The sequence below is a fragment of the Lampris incognitus genome, chromosome 15 (genome assembly GCF_029633865.1).
Source record: "Lampris incognitus isolate fLamInc1 chromosome 15, fLamInc1.hap2, whole genome shotgun sequence".
NCBI lineage: Eukaryota > Metazoa > Chordata > Actinopteri > Lampriformes > Lampridae > Lampris > Lampris incognitus.
The window spans coordinates 46,889,013-46,908,786 of record NC_079225.1 but is presented as its reverse complement, the minus strand read 5'-3'; the positions used below and the strand labels follow the sequence as shown (position 1 = coordinate 46,908,786).

Below are 19,774 nucleotides of genomic sequence, written 5' to 3'. Positions count from 1 at the left end.
CCTTAGTCTCGTCAGACCCGACTATGGCCGGACTTGATGAAGCAGCAATAATTGGCAACGCTGTCTACGGGAGGGGGGCGGAGTCGGCTTGTGTTCGTCACATGAATGCGTCTCTGTGTGTGGGGAAAAAGCAGTGGTTTGGCCTGGATTCACCTTCTCACAAAAGTGGGGAGGCGTCTCCTTCGAGACTGCCGGCCGGAGAGATGCAGCTGGCGAACGCATGTAGTACAAGGGTGGGAGTTTGAACTAGAATAGGGAAGCGATTGGCCACTAAATTGAGAGAAAAAGGGAAAAATCAGAAATAAATTTAAAGAAGAATTGGTGTAATATGGTAACAGGCCCTGTATTGTACTGTATCGTATTGTATTGTTTATAAGGGTCCTGACACACCAGGCCGACGGTCGGCCAATGTCGGGGCGTCTGTGAGCGTCTGTGACCCTAGTTTTTTGCGGTATGCCCTGCACCGTCTGCACTAGTTGGACTCGTCAGCAGCTTTTCAGCCGATTCAGCATGTTGAATTGGCTGAGCCCGTCGGTGAGCGATCAGTGCTGAACCTACATGCTAGCTGGCCATCGGCTGTAGTCTTTGCGGTGTTTTCAACTGCTCCTTTTTGGCCCAGGCAGCAGGTGACGTGAGGCGATGCAACAGTCGGCCTTCGTCGCCGCAAGTCAGTTTGGTGTGTCTGGGCGCTAAGGGGTGGGGAGACCTGCAGTCAGCTTAGACTGAAGAGGTCACTTAGATGAAACATGTCTGTCAATAAACAGTGTCCAGATGAACTGATTCACCTTTCTGTGATTTCCTTACCTGGATTACTGAGCATGCATCAAGATGAGTTGTGTGTGTGTGTGTGTGTGTGTGTGTGTGTGTGTGTGTGTGTGTGTGTGTGTGTGTGAATTCTATCCTCTGAATAAATATGAAAGTTAGTTTGGAGAAGGCTCGAAGTGACAGGAGTTGACCGTCTTCCTTCTCTTTATGAGGGTTTTGGTGAGGAATTCAGGGCCTTCCTGCTGTCTGGATCCTCTCGCCAGTCAAGCTTTACTGTTTTCATGTTTGTTTGCTTGCTTGCTTGTTTTAAATCTCATTTCCTCTTCCAGGTAAAATTTTCAAGTCTGTCCCAGGGAAACTTATCAAAGAGGTGAGGAGGCATGTTGTCGTGATGTACTGATTTAAGTGAAATGTTTACTGGATTTGTTTTTGCAGTTTGTCTCGCGGGCTGGAATGTAGGGATGAGACAGAGATGTGACTTGTCTCTTGTCTGTGATGGAAGCAGGAGGTGGGAGAGGAGTTGGTTTCAGACTAATTCAAGTCTATTTGACCACAAATGTCTTCCTTGCAAAAGTGTCCTTGAACATAGCGCCGATTCCTTCAGTGGTGCCGTTAAGCCCCCCACCACCACCACCAAAAGGAATGTGTGTACATAGACTGTCCTGACAGTTCTTGTCACTTAATTATTCAACTACTTTCTGTAACTAGTGTAATGAGTTTTACATGAATGGAAGAGTGAAAGTAAATTCTGGTTTCAAGTTATGGAGTGAACGCTAGAGGAGTGTTGAGTGAAGGACACCATGTTAGAGGAGTGTGGTTGTCAAAAAGGGGTCTCTTGGGCGTCCGGATAGCGTAGCAGTCTATTCCATTGCCTACTGGTTCGAATCCCCGTGTTACCCCCGGCTTGGCCAGGTGTCCCTACTCCTACAGACACAATTGGCCATGTCTGCAGGTGGGAAGCCGGATGTGGGTTTGTGTCCTAGTCACTGCACTAGCGCCTCCTCTGGTTGTTTGGGGGGGGGGACTGGGGGGAATAGTGTGATCCTCCAACATACTACGTCTCCCTGGCAAAACTCCTCAGTGTCAGGTGAAAAGAAGCGGCTGGTGACTCCACGTGTATCGGGGAGACGTGGTAGTCTGCAGCCCTCTCCGGATCAGCAGAGGGAATGGAGCAGAGACCAGGATGGCTGGAAGAGTGGGGTAATTGGCTGGATACAATTGGGGGGGGGGATTCCCCCCAAAAAAAGCGGGGGGTCTCTTCGCCCATCAGAGTTTTGGTTTGTTAAGTCCAGGCCTGTTTGGAGATGGAGTAGAAATACAGATTCTGGATGTAATCAGTGACAGGAAGTGGTTCCAGGAAACAAGGAACTTTCTCATGAGCTTTGCTGGAGCAACAGTGGTATAATGAGAAGTGATAAAGTCTGCTTCACCTCATACACAAAAGGGGAGGAAGGGAGTAGAGTGTGCGGTAGTTGGACTGACCTTTGTCTCTCCTGTTGACCTTTGCCCTCCAGAGGGGACAGAACCTGGAGCCGTTCCTGCAGTCCTTCATCAACTCCTGTGAGTCGCCCAAACCCAAACCCAGCCGACCGGAGCTTACCATCCTCAGCCCGACAGCAGAGAACAACAAGAAGGTACGCTGACCTGTATGCAACTGTGTGTATTTGTGTATGGAGCTTGATTACGTGTCATTTCCATTGTTTAGTCCTCATCCTTTCTGCACCTCCTTTTTTTTTTCCCAGTCTATGCACCACGTAGGTGTAGATTTGGGTATAGACACAAGGGACAGGTCTCTATCAATGTCAAGGGACTACAGAATTGTCCCTACCAATATTTTAGCAGTTGCCAATGACTTATGTCGTTTAAACCAAATCGTCTCAGAAGAGTGGGGGCCAGATACAGTTGGGGAGAAAAAGGGGGGAAATAAAAAAAAAACTAAAGGGTAACCAGAGCTGGATAAACAATATAATAAAAGGTTAATGGGAGGCAGAACTTCCCTTGAAACCTACTGAAATTCAGTTCACAAGTGCAGCCAACCATGGAAAACTAACTGGTGCAGCACTTGCAGAAAAACATTAAGTACGCCTTCATTTTTTTAAATTGAAAGTCTGTAACATGTGAAATCAGAGGGGACAAAATTCCATTAAAACTCCTTTTGGGTGAATTATATAAGCAATATACATTGAATACAATGTTACAATTTCACTGAGCAGAGGCTTTTATCCAAAGCAACGTACATCTGTGAGTTAATACAACACAAGCAAGGATGTCGTCAGGAGGCGACAATGCAAGTAAAGGCCAAAAAACCAGGTTCAAGTCCAATAGGACATACTAGGTGTCAACAGGCAGTGCACAAAGGTAAATAGGCATAGAAGTGAATATATATATATATATATATATATATATACCATCAGGTGTGGAGTTGTTCGTGAAAGAGCTGAGTCTTTAGGTTCTTCTTAAAGATGGAGGGGGACTCAGCGGATCGAATGGAGTTTGGTAACTCATTCCACCACCGGGGAACTACAGAGGAGTCTGGCAAAGCGTAGTGAGCGGAACTGAGTGTAGACCTGAATGAGGGAGCTCAGGTAGGCGGGAGCTGTTTTAGTTGCTGTTTTGTAAGTGAGCATCAAAGTTTTGAATTTGATGCGGGCAGCAACTGGGAGCCAGTGGAGGGATATGAACAGCGGGGTGACATGTGCTGTTTTGGGTTGGTTGAAGACCAGATTCTGGATCATTAGCAGAGGTTTGAAAGTGCATGTAGGGAGCCCTGCCATTAAGGAGTTGCAGTAGTCAATGCGTGATATTATTACAAGAGCCTGTATCAGGAGCTGTGCTGCATGCTCAGACGGGTAGGATCTAATTTTCCTGATGTTGTACAGGGCAAATCAGCAGAACCGAGCACTCGAGACCACGTGAACCTTAAAGGTTAGCTGGTCATCAATCATGACACCCAGGTTTCAGGCAGATTTGTATGAGTTGGGTTGATCAAAGCTGGATCTTGATCTGTTTTTGTAAGAATGGACTGGCTGGGATGACGAGGAGCTCAGTCTTGGATAGGTTAAGTTAAAGGTGGCGTTCTTTCATTCATGCAGAGATATCAGCAAGGCATGACGATATCCATGCCAAGACTGTGAGGTCATCTGGCAGGAATGACAGGAAGAGCTGGGTATCGCCAGCATAGCAATTGTATGAGAAACCATGGCAGCAGATGATTGCACCAAGGGAGGTGGTGTATATTGAGAAGATTTGCTGTATATTGAATACAGCAAAGGTTTTGCAGAATCACTTTGTGTGTGTGTGTGTGTGTGTGTGTGTGTGTGTGTGTTAAAGGTACAACCAGAAATTTATTTCTCTTGTGACTCCTATCAGGGACAAGTAGGAACTGCAGCAACAATGGAAAATGTATGTCCAGTTCCCTTGTGTAATGGTGGTCAGCAAAGGGCACAACATGAAAACCATCTCAGTCCCAAATAAGTTGATATCACGGACTTTATTTTCTTCAAGTCTGCCGTCCTTCATTTTGGCTGACGCTGATAAACCGCTGATCTGGTTTCAAAATGTAGCTCTTCAATGACCTGTTTAAGAACAATGCGAACCTGGGGGACACTCTGGAGAGGAAGACCAACCACAACTACTTCCTGGAGATGATGAGGCTGGACGGCATGTACGACTACATGATGTATGTCGGTGAGTACAGCTACATTACTCTCATGTGAATATTATTTATTTATTTAATTTTAGATTTTTCCTCCTTTTCTCCCCAATTGTACCTGGCCAATTACCCCCCTCTTCCAAGCCGTCTTGGTCACCGCTCCACCCTCTGCCAATCTGGGGAGGGCTGCAGACTACCACATGCCTCCTCTGATACATGCGGAGTCACCAGCCGCTTCTTTATCACCTGACAGTGAGGAGTTTTGCCAGGGGGATGTAGCACATTGGAGGATCACGCTATCCCCCCCCCCCCCCGAACAAGTGCCCCAACCGGCCAGAGGAGGCGCCAGTGCAGCAACTAAGACGCCTACCCACATCCGGCTTCCAACCTGCAGACACGGCCAATTGTGTCTGTAGGGATGCCTGACCAAGCCAATGGTAACACGGGGATTTGACCCGGCGATCCTCGTGTTGGTAGGCAACGGAATAGACCGCTACGCTACCTGGACACACCTCTTATGTGAATTTTAAAGTCGTGAATAAGAAAAACAGGATGGACACGGCAGAATATTGAGCAAACTCCTCCCAAGTATCGCAATAAAATTCACACACGCTCGAGATGGAAAAGCTGCCGTGTCAAGATAAAAGTGATGCAGTATGGAGTAACTGAAAAAAGTCTTTGTTTTTCTGCAGAGTAATTCTCGTTGACTCCTCTCCATTCTAGTCTTGAATGTGTTTTAAGACAATATCCTGTGCAGAGGGAGGATGTTTGATTGAAAGCAGCTGATAGAAGCACAACTTATTCTCATTTGGGTCTTATGACATTCCAGAAGTTTGTTTAGAGTCTGCTCAGCATTTTGATTGAAATGTCAAGTCAAATGTATTTATGGAGCACATTTCAAAACAACCCACACTGACCAAAGTGCTGTACAGACCAGAGCAGGTAGCTAAAACATGAATACAAGAAACACTGATATAGACAACAAGGTAGATAGCTCGTAGGCACGAATAAACAACACATGGACACAGGCACAAGCAAGAAGTCAGCCACATCAGGAGGATTCAGATGTTCGAGAATAAAAGTAAGCTCTGAGCCAGGACTTAAAAAGACTTGATGGAGTGGGCAGAGCTTACATGGAGGAGGAGGCTGTTCCCCTCCCTGTAAGATCTATGTGGTGGTAAATCCGTATCACATCACCAACTATCTCTCGGCTGTTGGACAGAATAGAGATGGCACCATAGAGTAATAAACTAGAAACCCTGTCCTTACGGGACAGCCAGATTTAAGACTTAGGGCTCTATCTTACACCCGGCGCAAAGTGGCACCAAGCGCAACACAAGTGTCTTTGCCGGTTTCTAACTGATGCAGTTGTCATTTTCCCCATCCAGCGCCAATGTTATTTAAATAGCAAATATGTTGTAGCCCATTTGAGCGCCCATGTGCGTGTTGGTCTTAAAATGAGGCGTGGTCAGGTGCATCGCCATCTTCAGGCAACGGAAAACAACTGCGCAATTGACTGACAAGAACCTTTACTTTTATTTTAAGGGCACATTATTAAGATAGTACTGTGTGCTGACATAGGCGGATGCACAGCGTGCGATATTTTGTCCTACTACGTGGCAAATCCACCATTATAATATTACTCTGCCAGGGTGCAAGCACACCCAACACTCCGGCTTGTTTATCACACGTTACGCCCAAAGCACACCTATGATGAATTAAGATTATGAAGAGACTAAGTACAAGTCAAGTCAGTTTTATTTGTGTAGCCCAATATCACAAATTACAAATGTGCCTCAGTAGGCTTTGCAGCAACACACAACATCCTGTCCTTAGACCCTCACATCGGATAAGGAACAACTCCCTAAAACCCTTTAACAGGGAGGAACAACAGGAAACCTCAGGGAGAGCACCAGAGGAGGATCTCTCTTCCAAGATGGACAACGTGCAATGATGTTGTGTTTACACAATACAACATTGGAAGAGGGCGACACAGTGGCGCAGTGGTTAGCGTGGTCGCCTCACAGCAAGAAGGTCCTGGGTTCGAGCCCCGGGGTAGTCCAACCTTGGGGGTCGTCCTCTGTGTGGAGTTTGCATGTTCTCCCCGTGTCGGTGTGGGTTTCCTCCGGGGGCTCCGGTTTCCTCCCACAGTCCAAAGACAATTTAGTACTCATCCGTACTAAATTGTCCCTGGGTGTGAATTTGTCGGCCCTGTGATGGTCTGGCAGCCTGTCCAGGGTGTCTCCCCGCCTGCCGCCCAATGACTGCTGGGAAAGGCTCCAGCATCCCCGCCACCCTGAGAGCAGGATAAGCAGTTCAGATAATGGATGGAACATTGGAAGAGGATAACAGAATTATAATGGAATTATAAAATATATGAAGAATATGACGAACAGGATGCCAAGCAGTGTCCAGACACCACCAGAACAGCCCAGGACCCGAGCCACCATAACCATGTAGACCAAACCCAACCCAACCCCCCCCCACGCACACACACATTAGTCACACATGTGAGTGAGAGAAGGATATAACATTGGAACAACATAACAAAATTATATGAATTTATAAAACATTAAAAAAAAACATGAGGGGGATGCCAAGCAGTGTCCAGGTGGGGACCACCATCACCATGGAGACCTGGGAGGAGGACAGACTGCACGCAGACTGGGACACGAGACAATTAATCAACGCCGACACATCTTTCTGACAAACTGGAGCGTCCTGGCTAGGCTGGCTTTTGTGATCTCTGACTGATTCATCCTAGCATTACTGGTGCCACCATGAGTAACCATGAATAAAAAAAGTAACCATGAATAACACGAGTAACCATGAATAACACGAGTAACCATGAATAACACGAGTAACCATGAATAACATGAGTAACCATGAGTAATCATGAATAACATTAATAACCATGAATAACATGAGTAACCATGAATAACATGAGTAATCATGAATAACATGAGTAACCATGAGTAACATTAATAACCATGAATAGCATGAGTAATCATGAATAACATGAGTAACCATGAATAACATTAATAACCATGAATAACATGAGTAACCATGAATAACATGAGTAACCATGAATAACATGAGTAACCATGAATAACCATGCGCCTTACTTGGCACTCATATCATCTGCCGTTAAACTAGTAAAACTGGATTTGCACATGCCCTAAACACTCTCGCACCATACGCTTGAGACCGCGCACTTAGATCGTTAGAACACAACCCTACGACTTCACACCCTTCAATTCAAAATGTGCGACTGCTGTAGTGTTTCATCATCGGATGAAACATTACACCCTCTTTCCAATCGAATACCACGAGTATCGACAACTCAGGAACGAGCTCCGTGTCCTGCCTGCTAGACATGCTCATGCAGCAGTGTTGGTTTCTCTGAAGAAACCCTGGTTTGGGGGTGGTTCAGAAGCCATGTCAGGTTGGCATGGTCCAGTTTTTCATTTTGATTGATGTGGTAAACAAATATAAAGGTTGTCACTGCCTCACTTCATGTGGTTTGTGATTGACAGGATCGGCCTCAGTGTGTGGCGTTTTTTTGATTGACAGGTCGGGCCGTGTTCCACATGCCGGACTGGTTGCATCACGTCATGGCCGCCGGTAGAATCCTCTTCAAGAACACATTTGAGGCGTACATGGACCAGTACATGCAGTCTAAACTGGACCACATCCTCCAAGAACACCGCATGGTCTCCCTCATCACACAGCTCAGAGGTGTGTGTGCTTGGGTTGTGTCTGGGTGTGACTGTATAGAGATTTTTGTGTGTGCATGTCTATATCTATGGGTATGTATAGGTGTGTGTGTATTTCAGGAATCAGGAACAATTTATTTGTCATTTCATCGTATGTATTACGTACACAAAAGAGACGAAATTCCGTTTCCCCCGGCCAATAGCAGTGCAACACAAAAACACATATCCAAAAACCTCCAAAAATACCACCACAAAAAACATACAAAACCAGAGAGAACAAACCAACAAAAAAAAATCCTAACAGCAAACAGCCAACAACACAGTCCACCCAGTGCAACACAGTCCAAAAACTCCACCGTCCAGAGAGCGAATGCCAGCCAGGACGACTGTCGGAACTGCCGGTCTGCATGGGCTAGCAGTTAGCTTAGCCTGCCCCGCCTCCGCATCCTGTCAAACCACCCTCAGTCTGACAGGGTTAGGGTTAGCTAACCCTCACCCTAGTTCTGCAAGGGTATGTATTTACAGTCCATTTGAGTTGGAGAGAATGTACAGCAAGTCTGTAGTGTGTGTGTGTGTGTGTGTGTGTGTTTGTTTTGAGTGCCTGGTGTTTTTTCAGTGTTTTGCTATTTGGCCTTTCGCCCCCTCGCTTCCTCCCTCTGTGATTCCACTCCATTCAGTCACAGCACAACACAAACAAAGCAGCTCCTTCGCTGCTGTTAAGGTGTGCAGACCACAGGGCGGCGAGTCCCGTGTTCCCTCCGTCTGTATGGACTCCTGGTCATGTTGTTAGGAAGGGCAGCAGTCGCTCACGAGGCAGAGCAGGTCAACTGGTAACTGGAGGTTGTCGGTTCAGTCCTCAGCTCCTCCTGGAAAAATATGTCCACGTGTCTTTGAGCAAGACATCTAACCCCTAACTCTTCCCGATGAGCTGGTAATTAGCAGATATGGCTGACACGGTCGTCAGTGTACGAGTGTGTGCGTGGGTAAATATGTGATGCTACTACTACTACTACTACTTTCGGCTGCTCCCGTTAGGGGTCGCCACAGCGGATCATCCGTTTCCATTTCTTCCTGTCTTCTGCGTCTTCCTCTGTCACATCAGCCACCTGCATGTCTTCCCTCACCACATCCATAAACCTCCTCTTTGGCCTTCCTCTTCTCCTCTTCCCTGGCAGCTCCATATTCAGCATCCTTCTCCCAATATACTCAGCATCTCTCCTCCACACATGTCCAAGCCATCTCAATCTTGCCTCTCTTGCTTTGTCTCCAAACCGTCCAACCTGAGCGGTCCCTCTAATATAATCGTTCCTAATCCTGTCCTTCTTCGTTACTCCCAGTGAAAATCTTAGCATCTTCAACTCTGCCACCTCCAGCTCCGCCTCCTGTCTTTTCGTCAGTGCCACTGTCTCCAAACCATATAACATAGCTGGTCTCACAACCATCTTGTAAACTTTCCCTTTAACTCTTGCTGGTACCCTTCTGTCGCAAATCACTCCTGACACACTTCTCCACCCACTCCAACCTGCCTGCACTCTCTTTTTCACCTCTCTACTGCACTCCCCGTTACTTTGGACAGTTGACCCCAAGTATTTAAACTCAGATGCCTTTGTCACCTCCACTCCTTGCATCCTGACCATTCCACTGTCCTCTCTCTCATTCACGCATAGGTATTCCGTCTTGCTCCTACTGACTTTCATTCCTCTTCTCTCTAGTGCATACCTCCACCTCTCCAGGCTCTCCTCGACCTGCACCCTACTCTCGCTACAGATCACAATGTCATCCGCGAACATCATCGTCCATGGAGACTCCTGCCTGATCTTGTCCGTCAACCTGTCCATCACCATTGCAAACAAGAAAGGGCTAAGAGCCGATCCTTGATGTAATCCCACCTCCACCTTGAACCCATCTGTCATTCCAACCGCACACCTCACCATTGTCACACTTCCCTCATACGTATCCTGCACCACTCCTACATACTTCTCTGCAACTCCTGACTTCCTCATACAATACCACACCTCCTCTCTCGGCACTCTGTCATAAGCTTTCTCTAAATCTACAAAGACACAATGCAACTCTTTCTGGCCTTCTCTATACTTCTCAATCAACATTCTCAAAGCAAACATCGCATCTGTGGTGCTCTTTCGTGGCATGAAACCATACTGCTGCTCGCTGATCGTCACCTCTCCTCTTAACCTAGCTTCTATTACTCTTTCCCAAATCTTCATGCTGTGGCTGATCAACTTTATACCTCTGTAGTTGTTACAGTTCTGCACATCGCCCTTGTTCTTGAAAATCGGTACCAGTATGCTTCTTCTCCACTCCTCAGGCATCCTCTCACTTTCCAGGATTGTGTTAAACAATCTAGTTAGAAACTCCACTGCCATCTCTCCTAAACATCTCCATGCCTCCACAGGTATGTCATCAGGACCAACTGCCTTTCCATTCTTCATCCTCTTCATAGCTGCCCTCACTTCCTCCTTGCTAATCCGCTGAACTTCCTGATTCACTATCCCTACATCATCCAACCTTCTCTCTCTCTCATTTTCTTCATTCATCAGCCCCTCAAAGTATTCCTTCCACCTTCTTAGCACACTCTCCTCGCTTGTCAGCACATTTCCATCTCTATCCTTGATCGCCCTAACTTGCTGCACATCCTTTGCAGCTTGGTCCCTCTGTCTAGCCAATCGGTACAAGTCCTTTTCTCCTTCCTTAGTGTCTAACCTGTCATACAACTCACCATACGCCTTTTCCTTTGCCTTCACCACCTCTCTCTTTGCTTTACGCTGCATCTCCTTGTACTCCTGTCTACTTTCTTCATCTCTCTGACTATCCCACTTCTTCTTTGCCAACCTTTTCCTCTGTATAATTTGCTGTACTTCCTCATTCCACCACCAAGTCTCCTTGTCTTCCTTCCTCTGTCCTGATGACATACCAAGTACCTTCCTAGCTGTCTCCCTCACTATTTCTGCAGTGGTTTTCCAGCCATCTGGCAACTCTTCACTACCACCCAGTGCCTGTCTTAACTCCTGCCTGAACTCCACACAACAGTCTTCCTTCTTCAACTTCCACCATTTAATCTTCGGCTGTGTCTTCACTCGCTTCCTCTTCTTGGTCTCCAAAGTCATCCTACAGACCACCATCCGATGCTGCCTGGCTACGCTCTCCCCTGTCACCACCTTGCAGTCTCCAATCCCTTTTAGATGGTGCCTTCTACATAAGATATAGTCCACCTGTGTGCACTTTCCTCCACTCTTGTACGTCACCCTGTGTTCCTCCCTCTTCTTGAAATATGTATTCACCACAGCCATTTCCATCCTTTTCGCAAAATCGACCACCATCTGTCCTTCCACATTTCTCTTCTTGACTCCATACTTTCCCATCACCTCCTCATCACCTCTGTTCCCTTCACCAACATGTCCATTGAAGTCCGCTCCAATCACCACTCTCTCCTCCTTGGGTACCCTCTCCACCATGTCGTCCAACTCATTCCAGAATTCTTCTTTTTCATCCATCTCACACCCAACTTGCGGGGCATATGCGCTGATAACATTCAGCAATAAACCTTCAATTTCCAGCTTCATACTCATCACTCTGTCTGACACTCTCTTCACCTCCAGCACGCCCTTGACATACTCTTCCTTCAGAATTACCCCTACCCCATTTCTCCTCCCATTCACACCATGGTAGAAGAGTTTGAACCCACCTCCGATACTCCTGGCCTTACTCCCCTTCCACCTGGTCTCTTGCACACACAGTATGCCTACCTTTCTTCTTTCCATCATGTCAGCCAGCTCTCTCCCTTTACCAGTCATAGTGCCAACATTCAAAGTTCCAACTCTCACCTCCACATGCCTACCCTTCCTCCTCTCTAGCTGCCTCTGGACATGCTTTCCTCCTCTCCTTCTCCTTCGCCCAACAGTAGCATAGTTTCCACCGACACCCTGCTGGTTAATAGTACCGGTGGCGGTCGTTGGTAACCCGGGCCTCGACCGATCCGGTATGGGTAAATATGTGATGCATTCATTGTAAATCACTTTGGAAAAGAGCACTGTATAAATGAGTCCATTTACCATTACTTCTTTATCTCCTCTTCTACACATCCTGTACTGACCTCATCTCACAGTTGCTCTAACTTGTATATCGAAGAATTCTGACCTTGTGTACATAAATTATCAATTACAACTTCACATTATGTCCGAGTGTCCTGCAAGAACAATACACCAAGTCACAGTTCTGATATGTGAAAAAGCAGGTTGTAATTTCGTGTACATTAAACACACCATATCCTAAACTGCTTCTGGCCTCTGACCTCAGCTGGAGGGACACTCGTCTGAAGTTGACTTGACTATATAGGATCTGAACTCAGTGAATGCTGGGAGATTTGACCTGTGTGGTTAGTTTATTCTACATACCCACAAAGCCAAGTCACTGTGGACTACAAGAGATCAGTTTCCTGTAAATGTTAGTTTTTACATGGAAAAACTCATCAACACAATCCTTGAGTATCTATGATAGTTTAAAGCTGCATTCCCTAACTACTACTACTACTACTACTACTACTACTACTACTACTACTTTCGGCTGCTCCCGTTAGGGGGCGCCACAGCGGATCATCCGTCTCCATCTCTTCCTGTCCTCTGCATCTTCCTCTGTCACACCAGCCACCTGCATGTCCTCCCTCACCACATCCATAAACCTCCTCTTTGACCTTCCTCTTTTCCTCTTCCCTGGCAGCTCCATATTCAGCATCCTTCTCCCAGTATACCCAGCATCTCTCCTCCACACATGTCCAAACCATCTCAATCTTGTCTCTCTTGATTTGTCTCCAAACCATCCACCCTGAGCTGTCCCTCTAATATACTCCTTCCTAATCCTGTCCTTCTTCATCACTCCCAATGAAAATCTTATCATCTTCACCTCCACCACCTCCAGCTCCACCTCCTGTCTTTTCATCAGTGCCACTGTCTCCAAACCATACAACATAGCTGGTCTCACAACCATCTTGTAAACCTTCCCTTTAACTCTTGCTGGTACCCTTCTGTCACGAATCACTCCTGACACTCTTCTCCACCCACTCCACCCTGCCTGCACTCTCTTCTTCACCTCTCTTCTGCACTCCCCGTTACTTTGGACAGTTGACCCCAAGTATTTAAACTCATATGCCTTCGTCACCTCCACTCCTTGCATCCTCATCATTCCACTGTCCTCCCTCTCATTCACGCATAGGTATTCCGTGTTGCTCCTACTGACTTTCATTCCTCTTCTCTCCAGTGGATACCTCCACCTCTCCAGGCTCTCCTCAACCTGCACCCTACTCTCACTACACATCACAATGTCATCCACAATCTGCACAGAGAAAGAGAGAGGGAAGTTTTAAAATTGGAGAGCAGAGATGGAGAGGAGGGATGAGGTGAGAGAGATAGAGAGAAGAGAGGAATAGCAGAGTGACAGTGGAGTGTTTTCCTCCTCCAGATGCTGTGTTCTGTGAAACTGGTGAGGAGCGGTCAGCTGAAGACAAACAGAGCCGAGCCAAGCAGACCTTCCAGGAAATGATGAATTACCTGCCAGGTGAGACTCAGTACCAACAGTCAGACGTAATCCAGAAGTTACATCCTGTCTTTGTGGGACAGTGACAGGACACACTGTGTCCACGCTCGTTGTTCAGCGTGTTGCTTTTCTCTGCCAGATTTTGTAGGAAAGTGTATCAGCGAGGAGGCGAGATATGAAGGGATCCAGCTCCTGTTTGATGGTATTCAACAGCCGCTTCTGAACAAGCAGGTGAGAAAGTCAAACAGCGAGTGTGTGTTGTGTCACTGGGCGGTACAATCACCCCGGTCCACTTCTCATGAATGGACTGAAAGACAAAAGAAGCACCAAACAGGAACTTCAAAGTGACGAAGAGATGTATGACTTCCTTTGTCTACGGCAGCGGTCATACCTGTTTCTTGTTTGTTGGCGTGTGCTGTTGACAATGGCGTATTTTTTCACGATGCCTGCAAGATTTACCACGGATAAATGTCAACCACATGCACACAACTATCCATACACTTTCACCTGCATCTTCATCCTCATAATTGTGGAGGTAACGTGATATGTACAACTTCAAACTTTTCACCCATTTGCTGGTAGGTGCAGCAGGTGAACGTTTGCTGGTAGGTGCAGGTGGTGAACGTTTGCTGGTAGGTGCAGGTGGTGAACGTTTGCTGGTAGGTGCAGCTGGTGAACGTTTGCTGGTAGGTGCAGCAGGTGAACGTTTGCTGGTAGGTGCAGGTGGTGAACGTTTGCTGGTAGGTGCAGGTGGTGAACATTTGCTGGTAGGTGCAGGTGGTGAACGTTTGCTGGTAGGTGCAGCAGGTGAACGTTTGCTGGTAGGTGCAGCAGGTGAACGTTTGCTGGTAGGTGCAGCAGGTGAACGTTTGCTGGTAGGTGCAGCAGGTGAACGTTTGCTGGTAGGTGCAGCAGGTGAACGTTTGCTGGTAGGTGCAGCAGGTGAACGTTTGCTGGTAGGTGCAGGCGAACGTTTGCTGGTAGGTGCAGCAGGTGAACGTTTGCTGGTAGGTGCAGCTGGTGAACGTTTGCTGGTAGGTGCAGCAGGTGAACGTTTGCTGGTAGGTGCAGGCGAACGTTTGCTGGTAGGTGCAGCAGGTGAACGTTTGCTGGTAGGTGCAGCAGGTGAACGTTTGCTGGTAGGTGCAGCAGGTGAACGTTTGCTGGTAGGTGCAGCAGGTGAACGTTTGCTGGTAGGTGCAGCTGGTGAACGTTTGCTGGTAGGTGCAGCAGGTGAACGTTTGCTGGTAGGTGCAGCAGGTGAACGTTTGCTGGTAGGTGCAGCAGGTGAACGTTTGCTGGTAGGTGCAGCAGGTGAACGTTTGCTGGTAGGTGCAGCAGGTGAACGTTTGCTGGTAGGTGCAGCTGGTGAACGTTTGCTGGTAGGTGCAGGCGAACGTTTGCTGGTAGGTGCAGCAGGCGAACGTTTGCTGGTAGGTGCAGCAGGTGAACGTTTGCTGGTAGGTGCAGCAGGTGAACGTTTGCTGGTAGGTGCAGCAGGTGAACGTTTGCTGGTAGGTGCAGGCGAACGTTTGCTGGTAGGTGCAGCAGGCGAACGTTTGCTGGTAGGTGCAGCAGGTGAACATTTGTCGACAGTTCTGTGCATGTCGTTGACATCAGGAACAGAAACCAGGAACACTTTGTCATTTCACTTCATGCACTTGCTTACATGAAATGAAACGAAATGCCGTTTCTCCCAGCCCACAACAGTACAACACAAAGACAAAAACACATCCAACAACTACAACAACACACATACCCAAACTAACACACATATCCAAAGTAAACAAAAAAAAAATCACTGTCCAAGGGAACAAACGCCAGTCAGGATGACTGTCGGAACCGCCGGTCTGCATGGGCTAGCAGTTAGCTTAGCCCGCCCGCTTCCGCATCCTGTCGGACCGCCCTCGGCGTTTCCTGCTTTGGCGCAGCTCCAGGCAGGGGCCGTGGTCCCTGGGCCCACTGGATGAAGCAGACCATTTATCCATGGTAAATCTTGCAGGCATCGCAAAAACTATGCCATTGTCAATAGCACATACTAACAAACAGGAAACTGGTATGACCGCTGCAGTAGAAACAGGAAGTCAGTGGACTACAGTTATGCACAGAGCCGATCAGAATGCTGTGATTGTTTCATCCCGTCTTGAGTAATAAACAGCTGAATGAAATGGTTTAGAGGCGGTATCGGAGTCTGCTTGTGCTTGTGCTGAGCTTCGGGTGCAGTCAGTCTCTGAATTAAACCAGCACCCTAAATTCTGCCTGAGTCAGGACAGAGTCCTTCCTCTTACTGTCCTCAGGACCAGAGGAGATGGGACCTTCATGGTCAAAACCCCAAGACCCTCTCAAACACGCTTAAAGCACCGTACCAATGGTTTTGCATGTTTTAACCCATCAGTTACAAGTGGTGTACTCTTGACGTTACTGCTGACCAGTTACCATCTTCCTTCTCTCCAGGCAGCCTCGGTTTCCATTCGTTTGAGTAGAGGATGAAAATTAACTTGCAGAGAACTGAAACTTGTGTGAGATAGGTAATCCATCACTGTCAACATTTTGTCAGCTTTTTTTTTTCTTTTTTGGATTTTCCCCCCCGCTTTTTCTCCCCAATTGTACCCGTCCAATTACCCCACTCTTCCAAGCCGTCCCGGTCACTGGTCCATCTCCTCTGCCGATTCGGGGAGGGCTGCAGACTACCACATGCCTCCTCCAATACATGTGGAGTCACCAGCCGCTTCTTTATCACGCTATTCCCCCCCCAGTTCCCCCCCCCCTGAACAGGCGCCCCAACCAACCAGGGGTGCTAGTGCAGTGACCAGGACACATACCCACACCCGGCTTCCCACCTGCAGACACAGCCAATCGTGTCTGTAGGGATGCCCGACCAAGCTGGAGGTAACATGGGGGATTCGAACTGGCAATCCCTGTGTTGGTAGGCAATGGAATAGACCGCTACGCTACCCGGACACCCAGTCAGCTTATTATTATTTTTTTGTCAAAGTTACATCATCAATACCGGATAATGTAGTTGAGGGCAGGATTGTTAGCAAGTCTTGTGGGTGGTGCCTTCCAGTGTACTCAGACATGTGATACTTGAGAGTCAGCTGATCAACAGCAGCCTTTTAATGCAAGAAGCTGCCAGAGTCACATCCATGTCCATGTTTTATTGATTTATCTTCTGGATTGGATTCTATGACAACATAGCTTGTGAATGCAGCGCCGTTCAACAGCTGAGTGCAGCACTGAGATGTCCGGGGGCACAACAATCCCGCTGTCAGCCGTATTATCCAGCAATGATGATGTAATTTGGGCAAAAAAATAACTTCACCAGTATTTTCGCTGTGAAGAAGTGACTTCACCTATCTAAAGTAAGGTTTAAGTACCTGCATGTTAATTTTAATACTGCACTGAAATAATGGAAACCAGTGGTTGCCTTGAAGGTTAGAAAAACACAATTCAAAAATCTAAAACACTACAATATGCTGACAGTAATGTTAAGTACCAGTTGTAGTAAATGAGCAAATATAGTCCTTCTGAAAGCTCATTTTACTGACTGGTACTTCTGTAGGCCTGGTCTGTTGTCGTGTGTTCTCGTATATGTCCACTAGTCCTCAGCTGTTTCTGTTTTCACCGTCTGCTGTTTTTAATGGTTTGATCGAACCTCTTCATTCCTGTGTGCTTTGTAAAGCATTGCTGGGTAAGGTTTCTCAGGTTCAAGTCCAGCCGTGTGCATTCTGTAGCGTGCTGTGAGGTGTGTGTCTGTGCTCTCTCCTCAGATGACCTACGTCTTGCTGGACATCGCGGTGCAGGAGATGTTTCCGGAGCTCAGCAAGGTAAAGGGGCCATAACGAAGTTGTGAAAATTACATGGGAGGCGGCGGGTTGGTATGCCATGTTGGGTCACATCCGGGTGTGTCACCACAGCTCTTTAGTTTGTTGACAGGTGTACAGGTGTGTCAGTGTTTGATTTGGTTTAAGGGGGTTTCGGTGTGTTTGTGCGCGTGTGTCAATTTGGTTTGTTGCTGGTGTTTTTTTGTTTGTTTGTTTGTTTATTTATTTATTTATTTATTAAATTAACCCCCCCCTCTCTCTCCAATTCTATCTGGCCAATTACCCCACTCGTCCGAGCCGTCCCGGTCGCTGCTCCACCCCCTCTGCTGATCCGGGGAGGGCTGTAGACTACCACATGCCTCCTCCCATACACGTGGAGTCACCAGCCGCTTCTTTTCCCCTGACAGTGAGGAGTTTCACCAGGGGGACGTAGCACGTGGGAGGATCACGCTATTCCCCCCAGTTCCCCCTCCCCCCAAACAGGCACCCCGACCGACCAGAGGAGGCGCTAGTGCAGCGACCAGGACACATACCCACATCCAGCTTCCCACCTGCAGATACAGCCAATTGTGTCTGTAGGGACGCCCGACCAAGCCGTAGTTAACACAGGGATTCGAACCGCCGATCCCCGTGTTGGTAGGCAACAGACTAGACTGCCACACCACCGGGACACTCCCGCTGGCGTTTTTAGTCATCCCAATCGACTTTTGGAACTTTCAAAACGTTGATTTTGGGAGCTTTGGGTCAGGATGTTGACAGCCTGCAGATTCAGGGTCTAATAATCCATTAGAACAAAGGAGTAAGGTCTGCACATTGAAATGCTTCCAAAAACTAATTTATTCGGCAACATTTTGATCAGTCAGATCTTCCTCAGGCAAAAATTCGTTTTTGGGAACATTTCAGTGTGCAGACCTTACTCCTTTGTTTGCCATTTTTATCTCGCACTTTAATGATGTTTGATAATAATAATTTAATAAACTGGCAAACCCAAACGTGTAGTGAAGGTGAACTGGGAATGTCTAGCGGAGGGCCCTGTTCGTGAGGTCTTCCAACTCCTACATCTGGAAGAGTTCTCATGTATCCCGAGGGAGGCTGGGGACATGGAGTCTGAGTGGGCCATGTTCAAAGCCTCTACTGCAGATGCGGCAGGCAGGAGCTGTGGTCATAAGGTCATGGGTGCCTGTTGAGGCAGCAACCTAAGAACCCGCATCAGGCTGAAGAAGGAGGCCTTACGGACTTGGTTGACCCAGGGGTCTCCTGAAGCAGCAGACAGGTACCGGAAGGCTAGATGGACTGCTGCTTCAGCGGTTGCGGAAGCAAAAACTCGGGTGTGGGAGGAGTTCGACGAGGCTATGGAGGAGGACTTTCGGTTGGCCTCAAGGAAGTACTGGCAAACCATCCGGCGACTCAGGAAGGGGAAGCAGGGCTTGACTCAGGTTGTGTTTAGCCCGGGAGGGGAACTGTTAACCCGGACTGTGAAAGTTGTTGAGAGGTGGGAAGAACACTTTGAGGAGCTCCTGAACCCGGCTAACATGTCCTCAGTGGAGGAGGTAGAGACTGAAGATTCAGGGGAAGCCCCACCCATATCCCTGGCAGAGGTCTCTGAGGTAGTTAAAAAGCTCCTCAGTGGCAAGGCGCCGGGTGTTGATAAGATTCGCCCTGAGATCCTGAATGCTCTGGACATTGTTGGGCTGTCTTGGTTGACACATCTCTTCAGTGTCACGTGGAGGTCGGGGACAGTACCTGTGGAGTGACAGACTGGGGTGGTGGTTCCCATATTTAAAAAGGGGGACCGGAGGGTGTGCTCCAATTATCGGGGCATCACATTGCTCAGCCTCCCTGGGAAAGTCTACTCTAGGGTGCTGGAAAGGAGGCTCCGACCAACTGTCGAATCTCGGATCCAGGAGGAACAATGCGGATTCCGTCCTGGCCGTGGAACAGTGGATCAACTCTTTACCCTTGCGGAAGTGCTGAGGGGAGCATGGGAATTTGACCATTCGGTCCTTGTATAACCAAAGTGAGAGCTGTGTCCACATTCTCGGCACAAAGTCAAACATGTTGTCGGTGGGTGTTGGACTCCACCCAGGTTGTCCCTTATCTCCGATTCTGTATGTGATATTCATGGACAGGATCTCAAGGCACAGCCAATGTGAGGAGTGTGTCCGTTTTGGGAACTTCGGAATTGCATCTCTGCTCTTCTCAGATGATGTGGTTTTGTTGGCTTCATCAGAACGCGACCTCCAGCCTGCACTGGGGCGGTTTGCAGCTGA

General features: G+C 47.8%; 1 protein-coding gene across 3 annotated transcripts in view; it reads left to right on the top strand.

The window, feature by feature from the left end:
* Positions 1–19,774, top strand: part of snx14 (sorting nexin 14) — a 55,534-nt gene that overhangs the window by 34,123 nt on the left and 1,637 nt on the right. For all 3 annotated transcript variants that reach the window (XM_056295014.1, XM_056295015.1, XM_056295013.1), the window contains 7 exons: positions 1,095–1,135; positions 2,280–2,399; positions 4,329–4,452; positions 7,991–8,155; positions 13,606–13,701; positions 13,820–13,911; positions 17,451–17,507. In XM_056295014.1, coding sequence (XP_056150989.1) covers positions 1,095–1,135; positions 2,280–2,399; positions 4,329–4,452; positions 7,991–8,155; positions 13,606–13,701; positions 13,820–13,911; positions 17,451–17,507 — 695 coding nt within the window. The remainder of the gene's footprint in view (positions 1–1,094; positions 1,136–2,279; positions 2,400–4,328; positions 4,453–7,990; positions 8,156–13,605; positions 13,702–13,819; positions 13,912–17,450; positions 17,508–19,774) is intronic.